Source organism: Lissotriton helveticus, chromosome 5_1 (assembly GCF_964261635.1).
Source record: "Lissotriton helveticus chromosome 5_1, aLisHel1.1, whole genome shotgun sequence".
NCBI classification, from domain to species: Eukaryota; Metazoa; Chordata; class Amphibia; order Caudata; family Salamandridae; genus Lissotriton; species Lissotriton helveticus.
In genome coordinates this window covers 2,002,003,277-2,002,029,798 of record NC_136065.1, presented here as the reverse complement: position 1 = coordinate 2,002,029,798, position 26,522 = coordinate 2,002,003,277, and the positions used below count along the sequence as shown (strand labels likewise).

Here is a 26,522-nt window from a genome sequence, read left to right as displayed (position 1 = left end):
TAAGTAAATGGAGAGGGGGAGAGAGTTGGAAGAGAGAGTGAAAGAGGCAGAAACGTTGAGAGGAAAAGAAAGAGCGAAGGAATCTGTAAGCTGAGAGATGTAGCATAACAGAAGGATTGGTAGTGCGGGCACTGCTGCTTGGGGTATCTGCGAGATTTGTGTAAGTAAATGGAGAGGGGGAGAGAGTTGTAAGAGAGAGTGAAAGAGGCAGAAACGTTGAGAGGAAAAGAAAGTGCGAATCTGTAAGCTGGGAGATGTGGCATAACAGAAGGATTGGTAGTGCGGGCACTGCTGCTTGGGGTATCTGCGAGATTTGGGTAAGTAAATGGAGAGGGGGGAGAGAGTTGGAAGAGAGAGTGAAAGAGGCAGAAACGTGGAGAGTAAAAGAAAGAGCGAAGGAATCTGTAAGCTGAGAGATGTGGCATAACAGAAGGATTGGTAGTGCGGGCACTGCTGCTTGGGGTATCTGCGAGATTTGTGTAAGTAAATGGAGAGGGGGGAGAGAGTTGTAAGAGAGAGTGAAAGAGGCAGAAACGTTGAGAGGAAAAGAAAGTGCGAATCTGTAAGCTGGGAGATGTGGCATAACAGAAGGATTGGTAGTGCGGGCACTGCTGCTTGGGGTATCTGCGAGATTTGTGTAAGTAAATGGAGAGGGGGAGAGAGTTGGAAGAGAGAGTGAAAGAGGCAGAAACGTGGAGAGTAAAAGAAAGAGCGAAGGAATCTGTAAGCTGAGAGATGTGGCATAACAGAAGGATTGGTAGTGCGGGCACTGCTGCTTGGGGTATCTGCGAGATTTGTGTAAGTAAATGGAGAGGGGGGAGAGAGTTGGAATAGAGAGTGAAAGAGGCAGAAACGTTGAGAGTAAAAGAAAGAGCGAAGGAATATGTAAGCTGAGAGATGTGGCATAACAGAAGGATTGGTAGTGCGGGCACTGCTGCTTGGGGTATCTGCGAGATTTGTGTAAGTAAATGGAGAGGGGGGAGAGAGTTGTAAGTGAGTGAAAGAGGCAGAAACGTTGAGAGGAAAAGAAAGTGCGAATCTGTAAGCTGGGAGATGTGGCATAACAGAAGGATTGGTAGTGCGGGCACTGCTGCTTGGGGTATCTGCGAGATTTGTGTAAGTAAATGGAGAGGGGGGAGAGAGTTGGAAGAGAGAGTGAAAGAGGCAGAAACGTGGAGAGTAAAAGAAAGAGCGAAGGAATCTGTAAGCTGAGAGATGTGGCATAACAGAAGGATTGGTAGTGCGGGCACTGCTGCTTGGGGTATCTGCGAGATTTGTGTAAGTAAATGGAGAGGGGGAGAGTTGGAAGAGAGTGAAAGAGGCAGAAACGTGGAGAGTAAAAGAAAGAGCGAAGGAGTATGTAAGCTGAGAGATGTGGCATAACAGAAGGATTGGTAGTGCGGGCACTGCTGCTTGGGGTATCTGCGAGATTTGTGTAAGTAAATGGAGAGGGGGGAGAGAGTTGGAAGAGAGTGAAAGAGGCAGAAACGTGGAGAGTAAAAGAAAGAGCGAAGGAATCTGTAAGCTGAGAGATGTGGCATAACAGAAGGATTGGTAGTGCGGGCACTGCTGCTTGGGGTATCTGCGAGATTTGTGTAAGTAAATGGAGAGGGGGGAGAGAGTTGGAAGAGAGTGAAAGAGGCAGAAACGTGGAGAGTAAAACAAAGAGCGAAGGAATCTGTAAGCTGAGAGATGTGGCATAACAGAAGGATTGGTAGCGCGGGCACTGCTGCTTGGGGTATCTGCGAGATTTGTGTAAGTAAATGGAGAGGGGGGAGAGAGTTGGAAGAGAGAGTGAAAGACACAGAAACGTGGAGAGTAAAAGAAAGAGCGAAGGAATATGTAAGCTGAGAGATGTGGCATAACAGAAGGCTTGGTAGTGCGGGCACTGCTGCTTGTGGTATCTGCGAGATTTGTGTAAGTAAATGGAGAGGGGGAGAGAGTTGGAAGAGAGAGTGAAAGAGGCAGAAACGTGGAGAGTAAAAGAAAGAGCGAAGGAATATGTAAGCTGAGAGATGTGGCATAACAGAAGGATTGGTAGTGCGGGCACTGCTGCTTGGGGTATCTGCGAGATTTGTGTAAGTAAATGGAGAGGGGGGAGAGAGTTGGAAGAGAGAGTGAAAGGCAGAAACGTGGAGAGTAAAAGAGAGCGAAGGAATCTGTAAGCTGAGAGATGTGGCATAACAGAAGGATTGGTAGTGCGGGCACTGCTGCTTGGGGTATCTGCGAGATTTGTGTAAGTAAATGGAGAGGGGGGAGAGAGTTGGAAGAGAGAGTGAAAGAGGCAGAAACGTGGAGAGTAAATGAAAGTGCGAAGGAATCTGTAAACTGAGAGATGTGGCATAACAGAAGGATTGGTAGTGCGGGCACTGCTGCTTGGGGTATCTGCGAGATTTGTGTAAGTAAATGGAGAGGGGGGAGAGAGTTGTAAGAGAGAGTGAAAGAGGCAGAATCGTTGAGAGGAAAAGAAAGTGCGAATCTGTAAGCTGAGAGATGTGGCATAACAGAAGGATTGGTAGTGCGGGCACTGCTGCTTGGGGTATCTGCGAGATTTGTGTAAGTAAATGGAGAGGGGGGAGAGAGTTGGAAGAGAGTGAAAGAGGCAGAAACGTGGAGAGTAAAAGAAAGAGCGAAGGAATATGTAAGCTGAGAGATGTGGCATAACAGAAGGATTGGTAGTGCGGGCACTGCTGCTTGGGGTATCTGCGAGATTTGTGTAAGTAAATGGAGAGGGGGGAGAGAGTTGGAAGAGAGAGTGAAAGAGGCAGAAACGTGGAGAGTAAAAGAAAGAGCGAAGGAATATGTAAGCTGAGAGATGTGGCATAACAGAAGGATTGGTAGTGCGGGCACTGCTGCTTAGGGTTTCTGCGAGATTTGTGTAAGTAAATGGAGAGGGGGGAGAGAGTTGGAAGAGAGAGTGAAAGAGGCAGAAACGTGGAGAGTAAAAGAAAGAGCGAAGGAATATGTAAGCTGAGAGATGTGGCATAATAGAAGGATTGGTAGTGCGGGCACTGCTGCTTGGGGTATCTGCGAGATTTGTGTAAGTAAATGGAGAGGGGGAGAGAGTTGGAAGAGAGAGTGAAAGAGGCAGAAACGTGGAGAGTAAAAGAAAGAGCGAAGGAATCTGTAAGCTGAGAGATGTGGCATAACAGAAGGATTGGTAGTGCGGGCACTGCTGCTTGGGGTATCTGAGATTTGTGTAAGTAAATGGAGAGGGGGGAGAGAGTTGGAAGAGAGAGTGAAAGAGGCAGAAACGTGGAGAGTAAAAGAAAGAGCGAAGGAATCTGTAAGCTGAGAGATGTGGCATAACAGAAGGATTGGTAGTGCGGGCACTGCTGCTTGGGGTATCTGCGAGATTTGTGTAAGTAAATGGAGAGGGGGGAGAGAGTTGGAAGAGAGAGTGAAAGAGGCAGAAACTTGGAGAGTTTGGAAGGGAGGTTGGGAGGCAGTGAAGTGAAATGTGAGGAGGCACTCCGATTACCTCTTCAAATTGTAAAACAGACGGAGGGCATTGCTGTGGGGAGGGGGTGTAGGAGAAATGCACACGGCGGGCAGGGGAGGGGGCGGAGCGGGGAGAGCGGCATGTGGGTGTGAAGAAGCCGGGGCCTTTGAAGTGAAGATAAGCTTCACTTCAAAAGGTGTCGGAGGAATGCGGGTGAGGGAACAGACGGCGATTGTGGCTGAGGGAACTGATGTGCACGCGCTTTTAAGCTCAATGCACATGCGCATTGAGCTTAAAAGTTACGGGCACTGCAAGGAATCGCCACGATTCCTTGCTTCTTAGTTAAAGGTTGTTTAAGCCGCAATAGGCTCGCAAGCTCGATGCGCATGCGCATCGACAGGCGAGACCTAAAAAGTGGGAAGGTTTAATCTTCAATAAAAGGACCCATGAGCACAGACATCAACATAGACCACGGGATCCGCTGCAACTGACATTCCAAGACAAACACTCTGGAACCTCACCACATACTGAGAATAGTACCCCTCTTAAAACATCCAAGACATAAGCAAGCATGGGTAAAATGAACAAAGCAGAGCAACAGAGTATATCACAACCATAAATATCAAAACACAATACATTTGACATATTTGACAAGGTTATTGCCTCTGCCCTCAATTCTAACTACAGGTGCTTTTATTTATTATGGAGTAATATCTTTAAGAAGAGGAGGAGGCTCAAATCCTCAAACAATATAAATTAATTTATCAAAAGAGTCTGTACAGCAAGCCGTCTCTGGTTTTCTTCCAAATATTTTAAGGCAATTGACGCTTCTGAGAAAAACATTTTGTCACAAGATTCCTACTCAAAATCTATTAATTCGATAATGGATTAAAAACATTATTTAGAATAAATGAATAAACTCAAAGACTCTCCAAACTCAGAACCTCTCTCCAAGATTGGTAATCGGTCTAACAAAATTAAATTACCTATTCATGGTGTACAATGGCATGATATGGATAACAATGTGGGTGATATAGATAATGATATGGATAAAGATGATCCAGAAATAATTATATAGTCTGGGCCTCCAGAGAAGAGGCAAAAAACCCTCTCTTTATTAATTGGGAGTCTACTTCTTCCGCTGATTCTAATTCACTCCTGGATATCTCAGGTCAACCTTTGTTTTACCCCACTGTAATACCTCAACCAAATTGAAGAGAATGGTCTCCACATGAGCATGTATCACAATATGCGCCACCTAAATTGAGACAATCTTTGGACATGATCCCTCGTAACAGACTCCACTGAATGTGAATGTCTAATGCACTGGTTACCTAATAACATAACAGCTACTCCCACAATTGATCCAAATATGCTGCTTTTTTCAGCAAATTGGTAAGGATATCAAAAACGTAGTAGATAGGGTTTTCATTTCACTTGTGCTCTTACCAAAATCATGAATCTAAATGAGGAAGCAAGAATTGAGGTCACACAAGTAGATCCTTTATAACCTTAACCAATTGGGTGCAGAGAGTGATCTGTATCTTAGACAAAGCCAATTCAGATATGGCTCAAGAAGGGTGCAGGTGCTTCCTGTTAAAGAGTGAAACCAAAAGTGAAATTTGGGCAATTAAAGAAGCGGGCTAGGTTAATCACAGCAGTAAGGACTGGCGCCCAAAGCGATACCTTTGATTTAAATAAATCCGGGGGCATACTGTCCGGGCCTGGTGCTTTCCTGCTCGACAGCCCCAGAATGCCTTTCTCAACCTCATTAATAGTAAAGAGTGGCAAGCTTGCTCTTTGTGCGCCTCTATCAAAATCTAACTGCAGATTGTTACTATTAAAAATGAGACTAAAGTGGAATACCCACTCATCTTCAGTAATGTTGGTCCCGACTAGGTTGTCATCTACCATGTCAAATAAAGGTTTGTTAATGATACCCCAGAATCTTTCACTGTTCCTGAGAGTGTCGGGGTCTAGCAGGTCTTGCCAAATGTTGTCCTTTACTACGGCCTTACGTTGGGCCAAGGCCTTTTTATAGGCCAGGCATGATGACCTGATCAAAGCGGGGTTCCTAGGACTTAACTTCAAAGCCGCTTTTAAATCACAGCCTAATTTTGAGCAAGAATGGTCAAACCATTTAGGGTCCCTACGTGCAGGGCCCGATGATGGTACAGTTAACATGACACCTACTTTTGACACGATGCCATCAAAAGCACGCAGAATGTCCGGGGAAAGAGATACAGGAGACACGCACAGTGATAACTCATTGGCACAGGATTTATGTATCTTGTCGTAAAGTTGGTCCGAGTTCACCTTGGACCATTTCAGGCGGCGCCTTCCATCCGTCCATTTCAGGACACCGTAATTTGGCGTCTTTTTTCGTGATTGTAGGAGGTTGCCAACCAATGAGATGCATACGGGGTTATGATCACTATGTGCGTTCTCCAGGATTTTGAAACCCAACAAGATTGTATGAAGGCTATTGGAAAGAAGGATCTGGTCAATAAAAGAACCCCCTGAATAACCTTTAAATGTAGAGACGGGCTGATAACTACTAACGTCCACCAGGGACATGGCAGAAATTAGATCAAATTCGTTCAGGAGTTGATTCAACATGTCTCCCCGGCCAGAATGTTCAAAGTGAAGCCCCCCCAACCTGTGGCAGCCCAATGAACCAATTGTAGTGTTCATGGGGTTCCCACAAGGGTGCACATTAAAGTCCCCCATAATGATGACCCAATGGGAGAGGCTCTCACAATGATACCTGATGAAATTGCCCAAGTCTTCAATCCTACATTCCCCCTTGGCATTTACAGCGTTATAAAAGTTAATCAGGCATACCATTTCTTTCCCTCTTTTAATTGTCACCGCTTGAATATCAGTGTTGTTGGTGGATATTATTTTAACAACACAAAGCAAAGCTAAATCAATGTACAGAGCCAAACCCTCTTTGGCTCTGCCACTTCGTGACGGTTCTGCCGGTACAAAGAAACTTTTATATCCTTCTATAAATATATCACTCTCCACCAGCCATATCTCTTGCAAAGAAATTACAGGGAAAGATCTTATGAAATCTACCCACCTCGGGTCTTTAACCTTTCTGGCCAGCCCGGCAATATTCCAGGAAATAACATTAGAACTCATTGCTTTGCTTTCCCCTAGATGTGGCAAATGGGTTACCGACATACTCCCTAATGACCCAACATTATCGACTACAATGGGAGCCCTTGTGGGCGATAGGGGGACACAAGATAGTTCACTGCATCGTACCTCGCTAGCTCCCTCATGGCGTACAATTCCTCCACTGTCACCAGGATAATAAAGTCAATCGACCATTTCAAGTCCGCTATACCTGTTTTGTGTGGATATTTGATTGGATATGTACGGTTGCACCTGCCGGCCCCCGACCCCCCTCCCTCTGCCCTGATACTTTACTGACGTCCAGTCCCATTCCATCTCTGGGCGGTTGGGCACGGAATAAAAATATGTCAGTGGGAGTGGTTGGATAGAGGACCCCGTATCATCATGAGTGTAGTGATTCCAGTTACAGATATATCCCACAGTACAAGTATCTCTGAAATTCACAAGCACACAATCACCGTGTATATTTTTGGGCCTATTCCCCACCCAGGGCACCCTGCGCACCATCAAGATTTCGCTGGAAACATTACGGGGAAGTGGTCTATTTCTATTCAGCAAATCTGCGGCTTTATTTCTTAGTGACATGAATGATTCTTTATTTGGGTTGCATATTTCAGGGACCCCAGCTAAGACGATGGTATACGGGCTCTATTCAGGTGGTAAATTGGTTCGCAGGTTCCCGGAGTATCCTGCTTCAGGTGTTTCCCTGGAGAGTTCTTTAGACTTATCAGCATCGGCCCCTCTTGTAGTATTAGCGGATAGTTGCACGGGAACGGGTGGGATGTCTTCAGATACATTTTGGGTGGATGAAACTAAAGAGGGAATGACAATATACGGTGCAGCCCCCCCCCCCCCTGTGCAGTATTCTGTTGTATGTTACCCAGAGGCAGCATGTTTAACTTAACATTGTCCGCAATCTTCAGTGTTACGTCCTCGATCTTGGCTAACCGGTGCTCAATCTGTGAGAGCCTGTCTTTGAATGATTTAAAGGAGGACTTGAAGAAAAAGCCAAGTTTGGCCAGGTCTAGGTCCTCCAGTACCAGAGCTGTGTCCACAGGGTTAGTCACACATGAGGCGGTATCAGGAGGCAGAGGTGGCCCATTTGTCTCTGTTTGACTCACGCTACCCAGACCCATTGAAGATATATTGCTGTTACAAGATGGTTTGGCAAGTTTAGGCTTCCTTCCTCCAGCGGCAACATTTGGCCCCCGCTTCCTCTTGGGTATCACACCCTCACGCCTCCCTCGCGTCTGCCTTGTATTCGGCCTCTCAGGTGAACTATAGTTAGACACTATAGTCGCCTCTGCGACCATTGTTGTTTGAGACTGATCCACTAGAGAGATGGATCCTTGGGCCTGAGGGGTAGAAGGGTTATGTACGGTCTCCGGAGCGTCGATGAGGTTTGATCGTGATGATGGCTCTGGGGTACGGGCATTAGCTGAGTATCCCATGGAGGATCTTTTGGCCAGGGCAAGATCTTGAGACCCGGCGCTCCATTAGGATGATACCCTGATAGATAACAGAGTTTGCCCGGATAACAAAGTTATCCAATGTCCCTGTTAGGTTACCATTTGGATTCACTCCCTTGCTTCTACTGTCACGTGCTGACATTTTACAATGCAGCTGAACAACCCAGCAGGTACTTACAGTTGAGCATGTTGTCGTCCTATGTTTGCAGCGCCAAGAAAAAGGGGTGGCCCGGTCCGGTCTCAAACGGGCTATAACGGGCCCGCCCTTGGCGCGGGCTTTGCCTGGCGCCCGTCTGCGCAGCGAGGATGATGATGCACTATATAGCGCTTGATGAGGACCAGGTGCGGGCGTTACCAGCGTGCCCCCTGGGAGTTGTAGACTAGTCTTCTGCTCCTTATTGTCCACCAGCCCAAGACTGCGATGCGGCTCCCGCAGCAGTGGGAGCGGCGAGGCGCTATGAATGCGCTTGATGAGGACCAGGTGCGGCGTTACCAGGGTGCCCCCCGGGAGTTGTAGGCTAGTCTTCTGCTCCTTATCGTCCACCAGCCCAAGACTGCGATGCGGCTCCCCCAGTATTTTAATATAATGCAGAATTACTTAGCTTTAGGGAAAGACAGTCTTGAGGTTATTGAAGACATGGAGTCAAGTATTATCCAATCACATCTGCTTATTAACTCTCCCTCTCTTTCCTATAGTGTCTGTCTCAACCACAAACTAGACCTATTTAAAAAAAGATTTCCAAACAGGAGAGTCCCTAGGAAGGTACCATTATCCAGCTCTTGATCAGTTCTTCTCCTTTCAGGAATACTCTGGCACTACTCCTTGCTCTTCTGCACAATACCAGCGAGGTCTTCTTCTTGGGTATTTCACTGGAGACCTTTTCACTCTACTTATAACTTTAGCAATAGTTATGGCTACTACTTTTTGGGTGTAAGTTGTTAGCCTCATATTGGGTTTCTTTCGCAGTCTCTTATCAGCTATTTTTAACGTTCTCATAACCCTCTCCTTCTCCATGGGAACGATAGGTCATTGGGCCCCCACATCTGCTCTGTCCCTCTGTCCTTAGACAATACTGATATGTCACTTCTAGATTTAAACTTAGCCATTGCCATTAAAGTCATACTTACAGAGTGAAAATCTTTCCAACATCTTTCTTTTCACACCTGGTGGGCCTGGGTGTCTAACCTTCGGAGTACCCATTCGTTGCATACAGATAGACTTTACACACCACTAATTTCAAACAATATGGTGTTCCTTGGACAAGGATAATAAACGTTGCTCTCTGGATTCAGGGGCTCTCTCCACTGTCCTTTTTCTTAGACTCTATACTATACTTATGAAGCAGACATCCCACTATTTAACTCCCCCCCCACCTTCTTTACCCTCCCCTATTCCTTTTGTTTGGTAACTTTTGTTATACAGGCGATACAAGGCCACACTTTTCTCCATGAATATTATTTCTATCTGATGAAATCAGTTAATCTAGGCTACACCTCATCCCTGTATTTTATGATTGTATACCTTATTAGCTAGATCACAGACATGACCATACTGTTGTCTTTTTATGCTTGTATTGTTGTTGTTATTCACTGTATATCAACTGATATATGGCATAAATTACTATGTCATTGCATCCCATATTTATTGATGTTGCCTGTATTGCTCTTCCAGCTGAGTGTATAGCTGCTTCTCTCAAACTAATAAAATACTTTGAACACAAAAACATGATTAATTGTTCTAAAGAACAATGTAGAAGAAATGACCAGGCCCTGGGAAAAGCCTCAACGAGTCAAGGGAGGCTCGAGGAGCTGGATCCTGCCAATGCCGCGCACACAATTGAGCTTCTCCTGGTAGTACAGTCAAGGATGGATTCAAAGCCATTAAAGCGTATGGTGCCTCCTTTGATATGAGGCAGAAGAGAAGGAACCACAATACTCCGGAGTTACTCGTCATCAGCATTTTGCATGATGTGAAAATAGTACTGGATTTGTTTGGCTAGTACTTTTCTAATCCAGTGCCTTGTGGCCAAACCCTGAAAGAATAATAGTTATATATGTGTTTTTTCAGTAATACTATGCCAACGGCTGGTCAGTGGGTAGGGAGTATGTTGTAATTAAACTTGAATATATATTGTTATACTTTTATTCCTCAGCTTCAAGTGTTCGTAAAGTTGGTATCTTCCACTGTGGAACCCCCCTATATTTTACCATAAAACTGGGTTCCATGGAACTCCTGATCTCTGGGAGTGCAGATTAGTATTTTGGTGAGTCAGTTGAAGCGTTTGACAGACCAGAAGATTTTTGTTGGAGACAACTTTCTTTTACAATAAAACCTGTGTTTTTCCGTTGATTCCTGGATTTGGACGTCTTCACATCAGAGCACTATATTAATGCAAATGTCTCATAATTTATGAACTTTGAAATCCTTCCCACACACAGTAGTGTAAGCACTTGCCATCTTCTCTGCTAAATCGGATCTTGAGCCCCTAATGGACTGGATATTCAAAACCGTGGTACATTATTAAACAATTTCCACTTGCATCACCCCAAAATATCAGCCACTAGGATAACGGAATGCCAGCAAACAATCATTACATACCACTAAAGGATTTTATTTTACATTATTATGAAAAAAGATTTAAAAAAGGATAAATCATCACAGATGTTCACATTGCTGGCTTCTTGCATGGGCAGTTAAAAACAAGCTTAAATTCCTCCGCTGTGAACACAGGATTCTGAAATCTTGTATTTTGCCTCAAATTCCAATGTAGCTCTTTCCTTGACAGGAACACAGCAGCAAAAAAAGACTGAAATATATGTCTGCTACCTTGTTAAGGAAGTTATATACATGGCAGTCCGAGCAGGATTGTATCTACTACTGAATAGGTTGACCGACACATGATGACAGTTCATTACATACGCAACTTATGCTCAGTAAGGTTCTACACGTCTTCTAATCCTGTGGTGGTAAGCATGTATATGACTGACAAAGCCTGACAACTTCAACCATTTTAACAGAGATAATTTGGCACGGTTGATATAGAATGATCAATCGTTTAAATAAGATTACTGAAAAAATCCAATTCTTGTAAGTGATTGTATACATAAGTAATATGAGCAATTCCTAATAATAGTACACAAGATCATTAGAAATGATTTCCACCGAAATAACTGGTGACCTGGAGATATGCCGCAATTGCTTAAATTCTGAAAAAGAAAAAAGGTAACTAATGAGTCTGGGTTTTACGATTGGTCATCCACCCTACCTAGCACCAATGGGTGGATTTACACCACAGGGGGATTGAACCATCTTTTGAAATTTCAGCTCTGCTGGACATCAAAGTTAAACCTTGGATGGCCTTGTGGTCAAGAACAGTAATGAGGGGAGGTTGTGGTGGAAGCTTGAGGAATACAGACTACCCCTGTGACCCCAGTCAAGTTACACATGCAGGAAAATACACCAGATACCGGGAGGGAACTGGATACTACACGAGACACCCCATTAAGATTCCTTAAAACAAGGGTCTCTAGTGCATAGCTCGGAGCTACTGGTAGCTCACCCTGGAAGTAGCTCCTTGTAGTGCAGACAAGCACAGTAAGTAATTCAGAGGGTATAGCCACTTCACGGATGGTAATTATTTATAGTGGAGCTTAACTTTATTTACATTCTTGTCTCCACCACTACTTATTTTGCAGGTTTTTAGTAGACATGGAGTTAAGTAAAAGAGAGAGAGAGATGACTCAAAATGTTCCAGGGAACAGGGTTCAGTAGACAACAGGAAAATCCAAGGACATTCATGACTTTTTTTAACTGGGGTTTCATTTTGTTTTTTATGATTTGTTATTATTGTCTTGCATTTTTTGACTAAATACAGTGGAATGTACAAATTGTGAAAAATGTTTTAATGTATTGATTGTATGTATATTTTTGGAATATTTCCAAGAAATTAATTCGAACAGAAGGGAATTCATATTAATAAAGTAGTGTAGGCATTACATTTCAGTTTGAGAGTATATTTGGGATCTGTTTCTGCACTTTGGGTGCAGGGAGGTAAATTAGATGTATGGTGAAGTCACGGAGTAGAATGATTGAAAGGATGGTGTGAAAGTACGTAAGATTTTCCTCCAGGGATTTTCATATTGGCTTAAGTTGACATGGAGTTAAGGATAGTAAATATATACCTACATATTTACATGCTTTTGTATTAATCGAGATGATATTTTTGTAAGATGGTGATCACTACTAGCAATTATACATGGTGCGGCCACTATAGTGATTGTATTTCATGTGGTTACTACTGTAACAATGACCAAGCCATTAGCAGCTCAGGACTATTTTCACTGATCAGAAGTAGCTCTCGTTATATCAAAGGATGGAGACCTCTGCCTTAACATGTAGTAATGCACTTTAATAACATCCTTGTTACCATCACCCCTTGGACTCTAGTCACTTCTCCAGAGTAGACATCTAAGCACAAATCAGGATAACAGTGGTTCACCCTTACGCAGCATCCAAACAAAAATTCTCAAAAACCCGAGGTCTTAAAGTGACTTTATGCCTTTATATTTGTGGATGCTTCAGTTTCAAAGTACAGTCAGGAAAACCCAAATCTAGGTATGGCAGACCCCCAACACAAATTCTTTGGTCTTGCTGGTAACTTATATAGCGCGACAATGTTTGGAGAGCATGCTTCACACTACTGTTATAACAATTACTTTTCTCTTACCTCCACTTGTGTTAATTTGGTCTCTTCTTTGCGAAGCAGTTCTAGCGTATCCTCCAGCTCTTTCTTCGACCAGTCTAGATAACTTTTAAACTTCTCCTAAAAGAAGAAAGTCTATATTTTCAAAACCATAAACATACTGAGCAACTATCCTTCACAGGTTGAGATACACACTTTATATTTGTCTTTTAATAAAAGTGTATGTTAGTGCCAAAGGTAAGTAAAGATGACTTTTGCACGTTATCGGAGCAATACATCTAAAGGCATGCCTGAAGGCCACACTTCCGGAGTGGGAACTTCTATGTCATGTTATTTTAGCAGTAAATCTGAAAATTTTATCTGGGTCGTAATTCTGTAAGCCATACTTGTCAAACACCTCTCATGACATGCTCTCCTGGGCATGTAACTAATGATATTCATCAGAAGAGGATTTGTTTTTTTTAATTACTGCCATGTTCTTTAGGTACCATATTTTGATGATTTGATATTTCTCACTATGCCACTGGATACAAGCTATCCTGGCTGATGAGAGATGAAACTCCGAAACCGGTCTTAGGATGCTTGTTTCCGGTCCAGTGAGGACCTGGCTTCGCAGTTCGAGCTGGACTGTTCCCATGAGGTACAGACTGATTTTCAAATGGCCAGGTCTAAACTGGGGTGACATGGTGAGTCAAAGAATGATGATTTAACCCAGATCTCTTGACTAGGGTGAATGTTTTGATTTGTTCTGCATTCCGTCCATCAATTGTGTATCTTCTGATTTTATATTTTTAGCATACAAAAGGCAGAACTATCTTCTTGCAAATTGACAGAAGCAGTATCCACCCCTTTAAAAACCTTGAAGCCTATAAGAAACAAACGCCCTGCCCCATGGTTTTCTGAAATCCTCAGGTGGAAGAAACAGGAAAGCGGAAAACAAGACAAACTCTGGAGAAAGGACTACAATCCCACTGAAAAAATAAATATAAGGCCTGCCTTAGAATGTATAAAAACCTTGAGCTTAACACAAAGTCGACATATTTTACCCCACAAAATAACTGATGCCAATAATTTCTCCAAAAGAGATTTTTAAGGTTGTGACTAGTATGGCATCACTTCCCAGGAGTACCTTGAACAATAAATTCAAGGACTTCTGTAATACTTTGGCTCGCCCCTTCATGGATACAGTAGTCTGTTGTAATCTCTATGCTTCTCCTGCCTCTCTCCATGGAATGTGGAATCTGGAATCATGCATTGCATGCAGTGGATTCCAGATTCCCTTCATTCCGACCTGGCGGTTGCTGAGGCAGGAGGCTGTATACTTGTACCAAGCTGAATAAAACGCTACCTTGATTACTCACCTGTGTCCTGGAGTACACTTCATCTACAATATTTTGGCGACGATCCTGCGAACCCTCTGCTGCCACCATCCCTCAGTCATCACGTCCTCTCCACGGATGATGATCTCGAAGCTGGCATAGCGACTTGGCGCTTTCCCCTGAACCTGCCGCCCATCTTCGAAATTCCGGCTGATAACAATTGTACCGTGAGTTATTTTTGCTGTTTTTCCCGCTTGGAAGAACAAAATAGCGCTTTGCCTGTCAACGGTCACTCGCTGCCTGCACGAGCCCTGAGCCCTGGTTGCCAAGCGACATAATATTGCACACATTTTTGCTCGCGCTCGACTCTCCTGTTGTGAACGCACGACACCGTTCAGCGCGCTCGACGTCATCACGCGTCTATGAACAATCAGCACGCACGGCGGCCATTTTGAAATTTCGCCAACCACGAAGGATTACTTTTGCCAACCACGTCGCAAAGCCACAACTCAACCGCTACAATCTGAACCGGAAGCGGTACAAAATACGCCCTTTACTCGCATACAACAGAACTTTAATCAAATCTACGAATTTTGGGAATATGGTGTACAATTAAGACACTTGTATATATAAAAAAAAAAATTCCATCATTTCCCAATCTTACAATTTTCATATTGAACTCCTACAAGAACTGTTTCATCAGATTCAACAGTCATACATTAAACTTACCTACCTGATTGAACATACACAAACTTTTTCTCCTGCCTCAGCCTAATTCCGCATTACTCTAAATTTTTTCTTACTACAATGGCCACCACAGCCAATTCCACTATTGCTCCTCCTCCTCCATTTTTGGCCGAAGGAGATACACCAATCTTAGAATGGGAGGAATGGATTGGTGTCTTTGAGAACTACCTAGAGGCCATAGATGGCCTTAGACTTCCATTATCACGGAAAAAAGCAATATTATTAAATTCATTAGGCAAAGGGGGTCAACATGCATTTAAGTTTTTGCCTGAATTACGTGGCGCTGATGGTGAGCTAGTCGATAATCCATATATGGAAGCGAAAATGAGACTTGAAAAATACTTCGGAAAGAAAGTGAACATTGTTATGCAGAGACACAAGTTTTACACCATGCCTCAAAGAGATAAAGAATCCGTTGACCAAATGGTTACACGACTTAGGGAACTTTCTCTTAAATGTGATTTTGGACCCATGACTGATCAGATGATCAGAGACCAGTTAATCGTCCAATGCAAGAACAAAAAGGATGCAGCAAAAGCTTTGGGCTGCAAAGAACCCTAGTCTGACGGAGGCCATAGCCATTGCGAAAGTAGTGGAAGAAGCCGACAAATGCATGGAAGAAATGCATAACTTAGATATGAACAAAGATGACTCCATATGTGTCGTGAACAAAGTGGATAAGAATTTCACTTCCACGGATGTTAAGTCTAAGAACTTAATATCAGCTGATGCCAAACCCAAATTCACTAATTTTAAACAGAGAAACAGAAATACTAGTTCAGTTGGAAGAAGCAAATTTATGGGTTGTTTTCGATGCGGCAGCATGACACATGCAGCCGATTTTGCGGGATGCTTTGCCAGAGACAAAACCTGCATGAAATGTGGGAGAAAGGGCCACATTAGCAAGGCCTGCAGGTCCCCTTCTGTAAACAAGGTTGCCTTTGTAGATGATGAATATATTCCCAATGAAATGTCTTTATGCATTGAAGGTTGTGATGATGTGGGAACGTGTTTATGTATTGGTCTCCAAAGGCCTAAAGCTGATTTCATTGTAAATGGGGCTACCATAACGCTACTTGTGGACCCTGGTTCTATGCATTCTATATTTCAAATGTCCTTATTCAAAAAACACTGGCCTGATATGACACTCCAAGTAAGTGACATAATTCCCAAAGGGTATAGTGGACAAGTTATTAACATCAAGGGTGTTATGGATGCCTCATTCACATTTAAGGGCAGAAGTTCTTATGGTAAAGTGTACATTTCGGATGACGGTCCAGCGATTTTAGGCTGGATACAACAGTACGATTTACACATTATTTTAGACCCGCGTTCTACTGAAAGTGTTTTAGTAATTGATGAATGTCATAGTATTGACTTTATTTTAGATAAATTTGCTGATGTTTTTCGCACTGATTTGGGCAAATTGAGTGGTTACATGCATGTCATTAAACTTAAAAAAGATGCCTCTCCTGTAAGACACGCTCTCAGGAGAATACCCATTGCTATTCGCAAGGAAGTGAAGGACATGTTAGATGACATGAAAAAACAGGACATTATAGAACCTGTAGAAGTCTCAGAATGGCTTTCGCCTGTCGTTACAAAATAAAAGGATGGGAAATTGCGTTTTTGTGTGGACCTTAGGTCCCTCAATCAGAACATAGTAGTAGATAAATTCCCACTCCCCAATATTTCTGAAATGGTACTGTTAATGAACAAGGCGAGGTTTTTTAGTAGACTAGACCTCCGTTCAGCATATCACCAAGTAGTTCTTCATCCTAAGTCCAGGGAACTTACTGCTTTTGTCACTGTTGAAGGAGTATTCCAATTTAAAAGATTGCCCTTTGGGTTGGCTTCCGCTGCAAGCGTTTTCCAACGAATGATGCATTCCTTGTTTGGAAGCCTGACACAAGTTCATTATTTCCAAGATGATGTTTTAGTGACAGGGATTAACAAATCTGAACACAACGATAACTTAACCAAAGTGTTACATATCTTTTCTGATGCAGGGCTTACCCTTAGGAAAGATAAATGCCAATTTATGCTAACGGAAATAGATTACCTAGGTTACACTATATCACATGCTGGTGTCAAACCCAAAGAAGATTTATTGAAAGCCATCAGATGTGCTCCCATTCCCTTGAACAAAGAACAGTTGAAATCATTTCTGGGGCTAGTGGAATATTATTCTAAGTTTGTCCACAATTTTTCTCACAAGACTGAAGCGTTGAGATTGCTCCTTAAGAAAGGTGTTCAATTTGAATGGGGTCCTCTACAATCTGACTCCTTTGAAACGATCAAGTTAGAGATCGTCAATGCAGGTATTCTCTCCACGTATGAACCAGGCAGAGATACGTTTGTGACCGTGGATGCAAGTGCTTATGGCATTGGAGCTGTACTTTCTCAAAAGAAAGGTGACACAGAGAAAACGGTAGCTTTCGCTTCACGCACATTGACAGTTTCAGAACGTAATTATGCGGTCATAGAGCGTGAAGCGTTGGCTGCTGTTTGGGGTGTGTCGCACTTTCGTACTTATGTATGGGGCTCACACTTTTCTCTGAGAACAGACCACAAGCCTCTTCTCAAAATACTGTCACCTGGGGGAGCCAGTAAAGGTTCTCCTCGGCTCATGAGATTTGCTGCAAGGTTACAGGAGTATGATTATTCTCTGCAGCACATCTCTGGTTGGAAGAACGTTCAAGCAGATTGCTTGTCCCGACTCCCTGTTGATTGTGGGAAATCATATGATTTTGATGATGAAACTGTATGCTTGGTTGATGATTTCTATGATGTTTGCTCAAATGGTTTCGATTCTGTTTCTAGAGAAGAGTTGCATCATGCTGTTTTAGCTGATTCTGATTTTTCTGAATTGGTGAGTGCCATCCGGTTGGGGTGGAAGCGTGAGGGTGACATTAAACCTTCTTTACGCAGTTTTATACAGGTACAAGAGGAACTTAGCGTAGGTAGTTCTGATGACTTTGTTTTGCGAGGTGAAAGGTTTGTACCTCCTACTCCACTAAAGAAGAGATTATTTACTTTGGCACATGAAGGTCATCTCGGTCAGAGTATGACTGGTAAACGCCTCAAGACCAACTTTTGGTGGCCGGGTCTAGATGATGATGTAAGGCGTTGGGTAGAGAACTGTATGATGTGTAAGGAGAGTGAAAAAAGATTAAAAGTACATTCACGTCCTTTAGGGTCTATCTCCAGCTGCGAAGATTTACCGTGGAGCAAGGTTTGTTTGGACTTTATCGGTCCTATGGACTACTTATCTGCTGAGTGTCGCTTTGCAACAGTCCTAGTGGATGTTTGTTCTCGTTGGTTGAGTGTTGAGTTCATGAAGAATATAACCACGGAAAGTGTGATTGGGTATCTCAGGTCGGTTTTTATGAGAGAAAGTTTTCCTTGCATATTGTTGACAGACAACGGTACCCAATTGACGTCCTCTTCCATGCAAACTTTTCTTTCCAACCATGGTATTAGACACATGCATACGTCCTTGTATAACCCACAAGGGAACGGCATTGTAGAGCGCATGAATAGACTTATTAAGGGCGTCATTCAACTAGCTTTGCAAGGTAAACGGATGGTTCGTACAGCTGTGGAAGAAGCTGTATGGTCCTACAATACCACGATTCATAGTGTGACTAATGAAGTTCCCTTTGTGACCATGCGAGGTAGAATTCCCAAGACTAAGATGATTCCTCAATGGTTGTTAGAACTTAAGTCTCAGGGGTTTGAGTGCCCCCCTAATGTTAATTCCATGCAGGACAATTGTTCCTTCAAAGGGAAGGTTGGTAAAGTTGATGTTGGTGATTATGTTAAAATTAAGTTAGGCAGAAAGGAGTCTGGAGCGAACAAGTTTTCTGATCCTTTCAAAGTCAGAGAGGTACACAGGTGGCATGTTGTACTTGAGAATGGCCAGAGTTGGAATTTTAGAAGGATTGCTCTGTTTGCGAAAGGGAGTGGTGGTGTTGCTAAGAATGACTCCGGTGATTCTGCTAAGAATGACTCCGGTGATTCTGAATATTCTTCCTGTTCAAATGGTCCTGGCGTCACGGCTATTCCCAAATCCGTCCCTAGTGAATCAGGGCGAGTTAACGAGCAAGTCAGTCTGCCTGCACAAGCAGTTCCACACTCCTTGAGACAGCGTAATACTCCCAGGAAGTTTGATAACTTTGTATTGTATTAATTCTTACGCTAACTTTTCCCTTACTTCCATTTGCTCTTCTTGTTTAATTATTACATGATACACTGTAAAGTAGGATTGAGCAATGTATATTCATGTAGTACAAGTTTCATCCTTTTTTATGTAAGGATTCTATTTCATTCTTTATTAATAGCAATAATCTCATGGTTTGGTTATTTTCTTTGCTTAAGTGGTGTGAATTTAACATGATCGGTTATGTTTTGGTTCGTGACTATATGGCTCATACTTTATTCATTAAGAAGAGAAGATATGTTGTAATCTCTATGCTTCTCCTGCCTCTCTCCATGGAATGTGGAATCTGGAATCATGCATTGCATGCAGTGGATTCCAGATTCCCTTCATTCCGACCTGGCGGTTGCTGAGGCAGGAGGCTGTATACTTGTACCAAGCTGAATAAAACGCTACCTTGATTACTCACCTGTGTCCTGGAGTACACTTCATCTACAATATAGTCCAAATACACTAAATTGTTGGACAGACGCAAAAAACTAGTCTGAGCAATTCCCCCTAAATATGCCTCTTCTGGAAAATCCAAATTGTTCTAATTTCTCCCCTCCTACTCCACAGCAAGCAACGTCACTTATAAAAACAACTAAATCAGGCTCTCCCTTGGACCCATGTCCTCCCTCTGATCATTAACATGGCTGCAGTGTCAGAATATTTGACCACGATCTTTAACACTATATTGTCTTCTGGACTATTTTCTTCGGTTTGTAAAGAGGCCTCTATCCTTCCTGTGCTAAAAAAAAAAAAAAAGCCAATCTCAATTCTGAGGCACCAAAAAACTATAGACCTATCTCTCGCCTAGCCCTACCTGCCAAGATTATTGAAAAATCATTGAATCAGCAACTGGGCCAATTCTTTTTCGATCATTAGTTGCTAGATACCACTCAATTCAGTTTCAGACGTGGTCAGAGTACCGAAATAGCCCTGATAAAGACTACCAACGGAATCATAACTATAGTGGGTGGCAGTGATAGTACAGCTTTGGTGATCCTGAACGCATCTGCAGCTTTTGATACGGTCGACCTCAAGATCTTGATCAACTATCTCAAGGCTGTATTTATCAAGGGCTCCACTCTCAAACTTTTAGGACTCTTTCTTTCAAAAAGGAAACAGATGGCGGCCCTTGATACCTTTGCATCAGAACCCTTTAGCCTGAAATGTGGGGTTCAGCAGGAGTCCACCCTAAGCCCCACGTTTTTAACATATTTGATGAACTTCCTGTAGCATTGATGAGTTCCTTTGGTCTTGACCTGACCTCCCACGCTGATGACACGCATATTGTGGTTGCCATGTCTTCAAAAAAAATTCACACCTACGTACATTTTAATAATTGCATGCTAGCAATTGGTCACTGGATGAGCCAACATTGTTTAAAACGTAACTCAGGGAAAACTGAGGTCATCTTGTTTGAGGATAACCCGACTATGGGCTCCAGCTAGGTGGTCTTAAGAAAAGGGTTCCCTTCCCGCTTCAGTAAAGAAGATCTCAAATCTGGGTGTGGTTTTGGACACTAACCTGACTCTCGAACCACAAATCAAGGCAGTCACTACATCCAGTTTTTTTGTCCTGAGCTTGCTTAAAATATATGTTTCTCCATTCCAGACTGTGTCCAGTTATCTCTACTCTTGTACTGGTGAAAATAAATTACTGCAATGCTTTACCATAACAAGCAGGAACATCTCAACAAACTTCAGGTATTTCAAAATGCGGCAGCCAGAGCCCTTACTAGGACACCCAGACACAATTATGTTGCCCTTGCCATCAAACAGCTTCACTTGCTTCCTGTCAGGCAAAGGATCCAATTCAAAGCCCTCTGTGTGGCCCTTAAGGCTCTATGGGATTGATCCAGATTTTCTGCAAAAATCTTTCAAGTGGTACCTTTCAGGCAGGAACCTCATGTCCAGTGGCTCCGGGTAACTGGTAGTCCAGAGGTATAAACGGACAAACTAGGGAGGAACTTTTTGTTAACGCCACAGCCAAGGAATGGAATAAGCATCCACCCCACATCCATTCCTAATCTACAAATTTTAGCAAAGCCTTAAAAACGAAGTGCCACGAAGTCCTCCACATTGCCAGCACCTTGACACCTTTGGGTAATTGCTTGCGCTTTATAAATTCAGGTAACAAACATAACACAGTGGGCATTTTATTGGCACGATTGATCATGACATGTTGGAAAAGGAATTATGAAGATTTGTACTCTACAGAAGTTATGATGATTGATGCGTTACCATAGATAGTTTACTGAACTTGACTTGTAAATATTGAGTGTAGGATTGCCCTCCCTCCAGGAGTCCAGCATTTGCTCATTTTCCATGACACGATCATATAATCAGCATTAATTTTGTTGACCAGAAGGTAGAGTTTTTTTCAATTGTCTTTCTTTATAAGCCATCAAGACGTTGTTATTCTGCTCTGTGCAAAAACTACTTTTTGTTGTTGATCTCTCTTCTAGAGAAGGACTAACTTTTCTGGAGAGTGACACAGTTTTTGTTCTCTCTCAGCGAAAACACTGGTATCTTGCCCCTTTGCAATATATTTAGAGCTGAGTTAATTTGCCCATGTAAAGATGTCAGAGTTATTGGCAGTGAAGCAAGCTCTTTCTATATGGTTGATAGTTTTCCAAAATTACTTCATATATTTACTGTGGCTTGCGTACACAGCTAAAGCCCAAATTGATCATAATATTCCTTTTTTTTGCTGCCCAAACCTCTTTTTTTAATCTTCTTGTCTTATCTTCTGGACTTTTCTTTATCACTCGTAATTCCCTGTTGATCTTTATTTTTCTCTCCATTTCAGGGCCTGAGTGATTCATCGAATTTCACTGTTCGTCAAACTAGTATATTGCGCTCTCTTGAAGTGGTGTTAGTATAGAGAGGAAGACTTTTCTTGATGAATTTCTCCCTACCTTGTATAGGATTACCAGCAGGTGTGTTCGTTCTCTAGGAGTGTGCCCTGCACCTGGATATCCTTTATCAGCAGACCATTGTATTTCAGTCTCTTTTGATTTACTGTGTATGTGGGAGTAATTAGGTTCTTAACTTGAGGTTGGAGAATAGTCCTGGTGGATACCAGTCAACTTGGGAAAATAGTCAATAGCCGAACTACAATCAATTTTGAAAAATTAACGATGTTTACAGAAGGAAAGAGTTACTAACATGTAGTAAATTAATGGAGATGTCTACCTGTGCGGGAGGTTGATCCTCAAGGTTTGTTCCATTTATTACTCGTAAACAGGTGAAGATGTTTGTTGTCAAAATATTTTCTCAGATTTTATCGTCTACCGATTGGCAGTGCAAACTGGTTCGGTAAACTCCACATAAAGTTTTGGGCTGTTGTGGCAGAGAAAACAGGTTCGCATTAAGGCCCTGTGGGAGTGCGGGCCGGATATACAGACGAGGAGGCTGTATGTAGTGTGCCAAGGATGACTTTATTGACAGTTTTTAAGGTAGAGCTAAGGGTTTGTGAAGATTCCTCAAACACTTGAGGTCTTGGACTTTCTTCAGGAGTGACGTCTTCTTCGGTCTCTTCTTCACTTGGATCTTCCTCTGAGCTAGGGCTTCTCCCCCGGAGGCTCATGAGAGAAAAGAAAAAGAAGGAGCAGTCAGTTCGGTTTCCTTCCTAAACACAGGTACTAGGGTTAACCCGTCACCAACCAACTCGGTGCCTCATGCGGTCTAGAAGGGGTTACGTTGTGGGGACGGAGAAATTATAGTGACTAAGAAACGGAGGTAGTAGAAGGAGTGCACACGGTTTCTGTAAATTGGTATATTTAAGTCAAATGCCAACAGCGTATATAACCGGTTGTCGGGAGTTAAAGGCCTATGGGTCAGGATCCAAAGTGCAGCCAACAATGCAGAAAAATAAAAACACTCGTGCCCGTTCTACTCCCCCCCCCATTATAACTCTCCCACCCCCTCCCTGTTCACCCCTCTCCCTCCCTTTCCCGACCAGACTGACTCACCGGCTCTGCCGTAACTCTCCAGAGTGATGGCCGCTCTCCAGCCTCCTCCTGTGGGGTCCACCAATCTTCGCTCCACGTCACGTCGTCTTCGTTCTCCTCCTCTCGATGCTCTGGGCGTTCTTCCGCGTCCTTTGGTGCAGCGTCTTTCAGTGCAGCGTTTTCCGGTACCTCTCCTGGCGTCCTCGGCTTCTCACCCGACTGCTCACACTCTTCGGATGGTGATTCGTCCGTTTTCTCCTCCCCCGATCCAGTCCTTCCGGGGTTAGTCCCTCCTCTTCCGTTGTCGTCCCGCGACCCGAGATCCTGTGTGGGCAGAGGACGAAGGGGTGTGTTTAGCCTCCCGGACCTTGACTTCGGATGCCTAGCCACTTTAGGTACGTGTGTTTCTTTATCCCGTAAGGGCAAGGGCCAGGTCCGATGTTGTGTCCCCTCACAGGCCCCCAAAAACGTATGGCAGCTTTATTATGTTCTGCTTTGAGGTCTATCATTACCAAATATAGTTGCCCACAATTTCCTGCTTTTCCTTGTGTGATGGATAAATGTAAATGTTAGCTGTTCAGTTCAAAGAACTTTATTCGGTTAAAACATATAACCATAAAAGTAACAAACATACAAACAAATTTCATTAATTACGATGAATACAGCTCATAATTATTAGTGCAAAGAGGGAGATCAAATAGACCGTTACGCAGTGAAGTAAAATTTAAGACATTTCAGTTATCATTTGTTTTCGTGATTTAAAAACATTTTTTTAAAAATTTAAAACCACAGTTACAGTTAAAACCATATCCAATCTCTGTAACTCTAAAAAAGCTGGGCGGCATCTGGTTAAATTCATTTCTTTTAAAAAAGGGATGATAATTTTTCTACGATGGGCACCATAGAGTCTGCAGAAAAATAAAATATGGATATCTGACTGAATTGACGACCCATCACATGGACAAGTGGGCAATATACGGTTCCATGAGTTCATATTAGGGAAGGACACCAGTCTAAAAAACATACAGAATCTAAAACAAGTTAAAAGAAAGCGATCATGGTTTGACATGGGCAGGGATAAATATGGCTGTACAGAGTTAATCTCACAGAGGGTAGGAAGGTGGGAATGTACTGAATGTTTCAAGGTTTCAGTTCTCTTCCTCTTAGCCTCAAGATGGTCCAGGCAGAGGGTTTTTAGTATCTTCCTGGGAATGCTACCCAATGAAGATGGATCCAAATAGTAAGAGTAGCATCCAATCTCAGACAAGAAACACTTTACATATCCCAACCATTCCACTCTATGCGCGTGGTCCAAACTGAGGATGTCCTGTAACAAGGCCCGGTTCATAACACATTCATTTGTAGTCCATACCCTGTGCCACAATAGGATAGGTTGAATTTTGATAATGTCTGTTATGTAAAGTTGGCCGAGTTCTGCATGACAGTTATAAGTTGCTGCACATTGGGGGACAGCAAGGACTTCCCTCAGAAATTTATTTTCCACCACCTGGATTGGATCAACATTTGCATACCCCCACAAGCCTGAACCATAAGTGGCAACAGATATACATGTTGCTCTATATATAGTTAACATTTCTTTTATCGGCTTCGTGCCCAGTTTTCTGACAAAATTCTTTAAAGCCATGATCGTTTTCATAAATAAAAGTGTTCTAGCCTTAATGGCACTTGTCCAAGAACCTAACTCATGGAATAAAATACCCAAATAAGAGAAGGTTGGGGTATTATCTAGCGGCACATTGTTTAAAAACATCCGCTTCATGGGTTTACCTAGTTTAGTGCCACAGTTCATAGTAAAAGTTTTGCTACAGTTTACTCGTAGGTCTAAATTCAGCATAAAATTCTCAAAGCTAACTACTAGTTTTTGTAGAGCCCAGGGAGTACGAGCCATGAGTACGGCATCATCTGCGTACATGAGTGCAGGGATTGCCCTCCTCCCCACCCTGGGCATATCTCCGCACTCCTGCAGCAGGTGATGCTCAAGCCCATTAATATAAAGAAGAAATAAAAAAGGTGCTAGAACGCAGCCTTGCCGCACTCCCCGACCCACGCTGAATTGTCTGGAGCATTCGCCCCCCCTACCGTAGCGAACTGAAGCTGTGGCTCCTCTATAGAGATCCCTCAAAAAACAAATTATAATGTTATCCACACCCAATCCTTTCATTATTGCCCACAATTTGGTATGTGATACGCAGTCGAACGCAGATGAAAGATCTACAAAAGTAAGATAGAGGCGTTCTGATTTTATCCTTATATATTTATGCTGCAGTAACATTAAATTTAGACCTTGCTCAATTGTGCCAATCCCTTTTTGGAAACCAAATTGCAAGTCGCTCATGATTTCATTTTCCTCCGCCCAGCTTTGGAGTCTTGCCAACACTATACGTCCCAAAATTTTTATTGATGAATCAAGAAGGGAGATTGGCCTGTAACAGGCACAGCTGTTTCTATCTCCCTTCTTGTAAATTGGGACGATGATGGATTTAAACCAAGATTCTTTTAAACCCCCAGATAGGGCCGCATTAAAAAGTTGAACCAACATTGGGCCCCAGATTTCAGTGTTTGCTTTAAATAGGTCCGCAGGAATCCCATCAGGCCCGGCTGCCTTGCCACCTTTAGTAGCCCTCAAGGCAAGCAGTACCTCTTCCAGTGTCACAACCAAATTCGAACTTGGATGTGATTCTGGTCTAATATGGGGACCTCCGCCATGGGTGTCATCCTGTGCCTTATAAAGATCAGAGAAATGATCTACCCAATTATCTTCATTTATTGCGATCTCAATTCGCGCCGTATGGGTTTCATAAGGGAAAGGGGTATTAATTACCTTCCAGAATACAGCGGGATTTTTTGTTTTTGAGGCCTCGCAAAGTGAGTCTAATGCTTCCTTATTTAGCGCAGATTTCCTTAGTTTCAGGGCTTCATTATACGCAGACCTGCAAACTCTTATTTCGCCTTTATTCCTGGGGCTTCTATGTACTGCCTGTTTTAGGTTTTTCAGGGCCCTAGTACATGCATTATTAAACCAGTTTTTAGATCCTTTGCCCCTGCATTTCGCCTCCACCCTTAGGCTACTTTTTATACTTGTGGCAATTATACAAAAATGCTCAATTATTTGGTCATTCTTAGAGTTGTCGCCCAAACAAATCATAAAACTGTTAGAACACCCTTCCCAGAGTTCCTTAAAGAAGGATGCGGGGATTACTTTGCTCCAATTAAGTGTGTACCCATTTTGTTTCCCAAGGACAACATCAACCACTGCCCCTAAAGGTGGCGCGGCCGTAGATGGGTCTGGGAACAAAGCTGCTACCTTAAGGCATTGGGGAAGATGGTCACTTATGGGCAATTTGATGTTTGTAACCCCCATCACTCTATGTCCAAAATTACTGGAAGACAGAATAAAGTCTATGGTTGACTCCAATCCTCTGCCAACGAAAGTCGGGGCAAAGGGAATGGGTTTTAGGGCCAATTCGTTAACAAACCCTAGATCGAGCATGAATAATAAGTCATTAAGCAAGTCTCCC

General features: G+C 43.0%; 1 protein-coding gene across 1 annotated transcript in view; it reads right to left on the bottom strand.

The window, feature by feature from the left end:
• Positions 1–26,522, bottom strand: part of LOC144756162 (E3 ubiquitin-protein ligase TRIM39-like) — a 274,405-nt gene that overhangs the window by 221,581 nt on the left and 26,302 nt on the right. Inside the window, exon 2 of the mRNA XM_078645741.1 lies at positions 12,783–12,878. Coding sequence (XP_078501867.1) covers positions 12,783–12,878 — 96 coding nt within the window. The remainder of the gene's footprint in view (positions 1–12,782; positions 12,879–26,522) is intronic.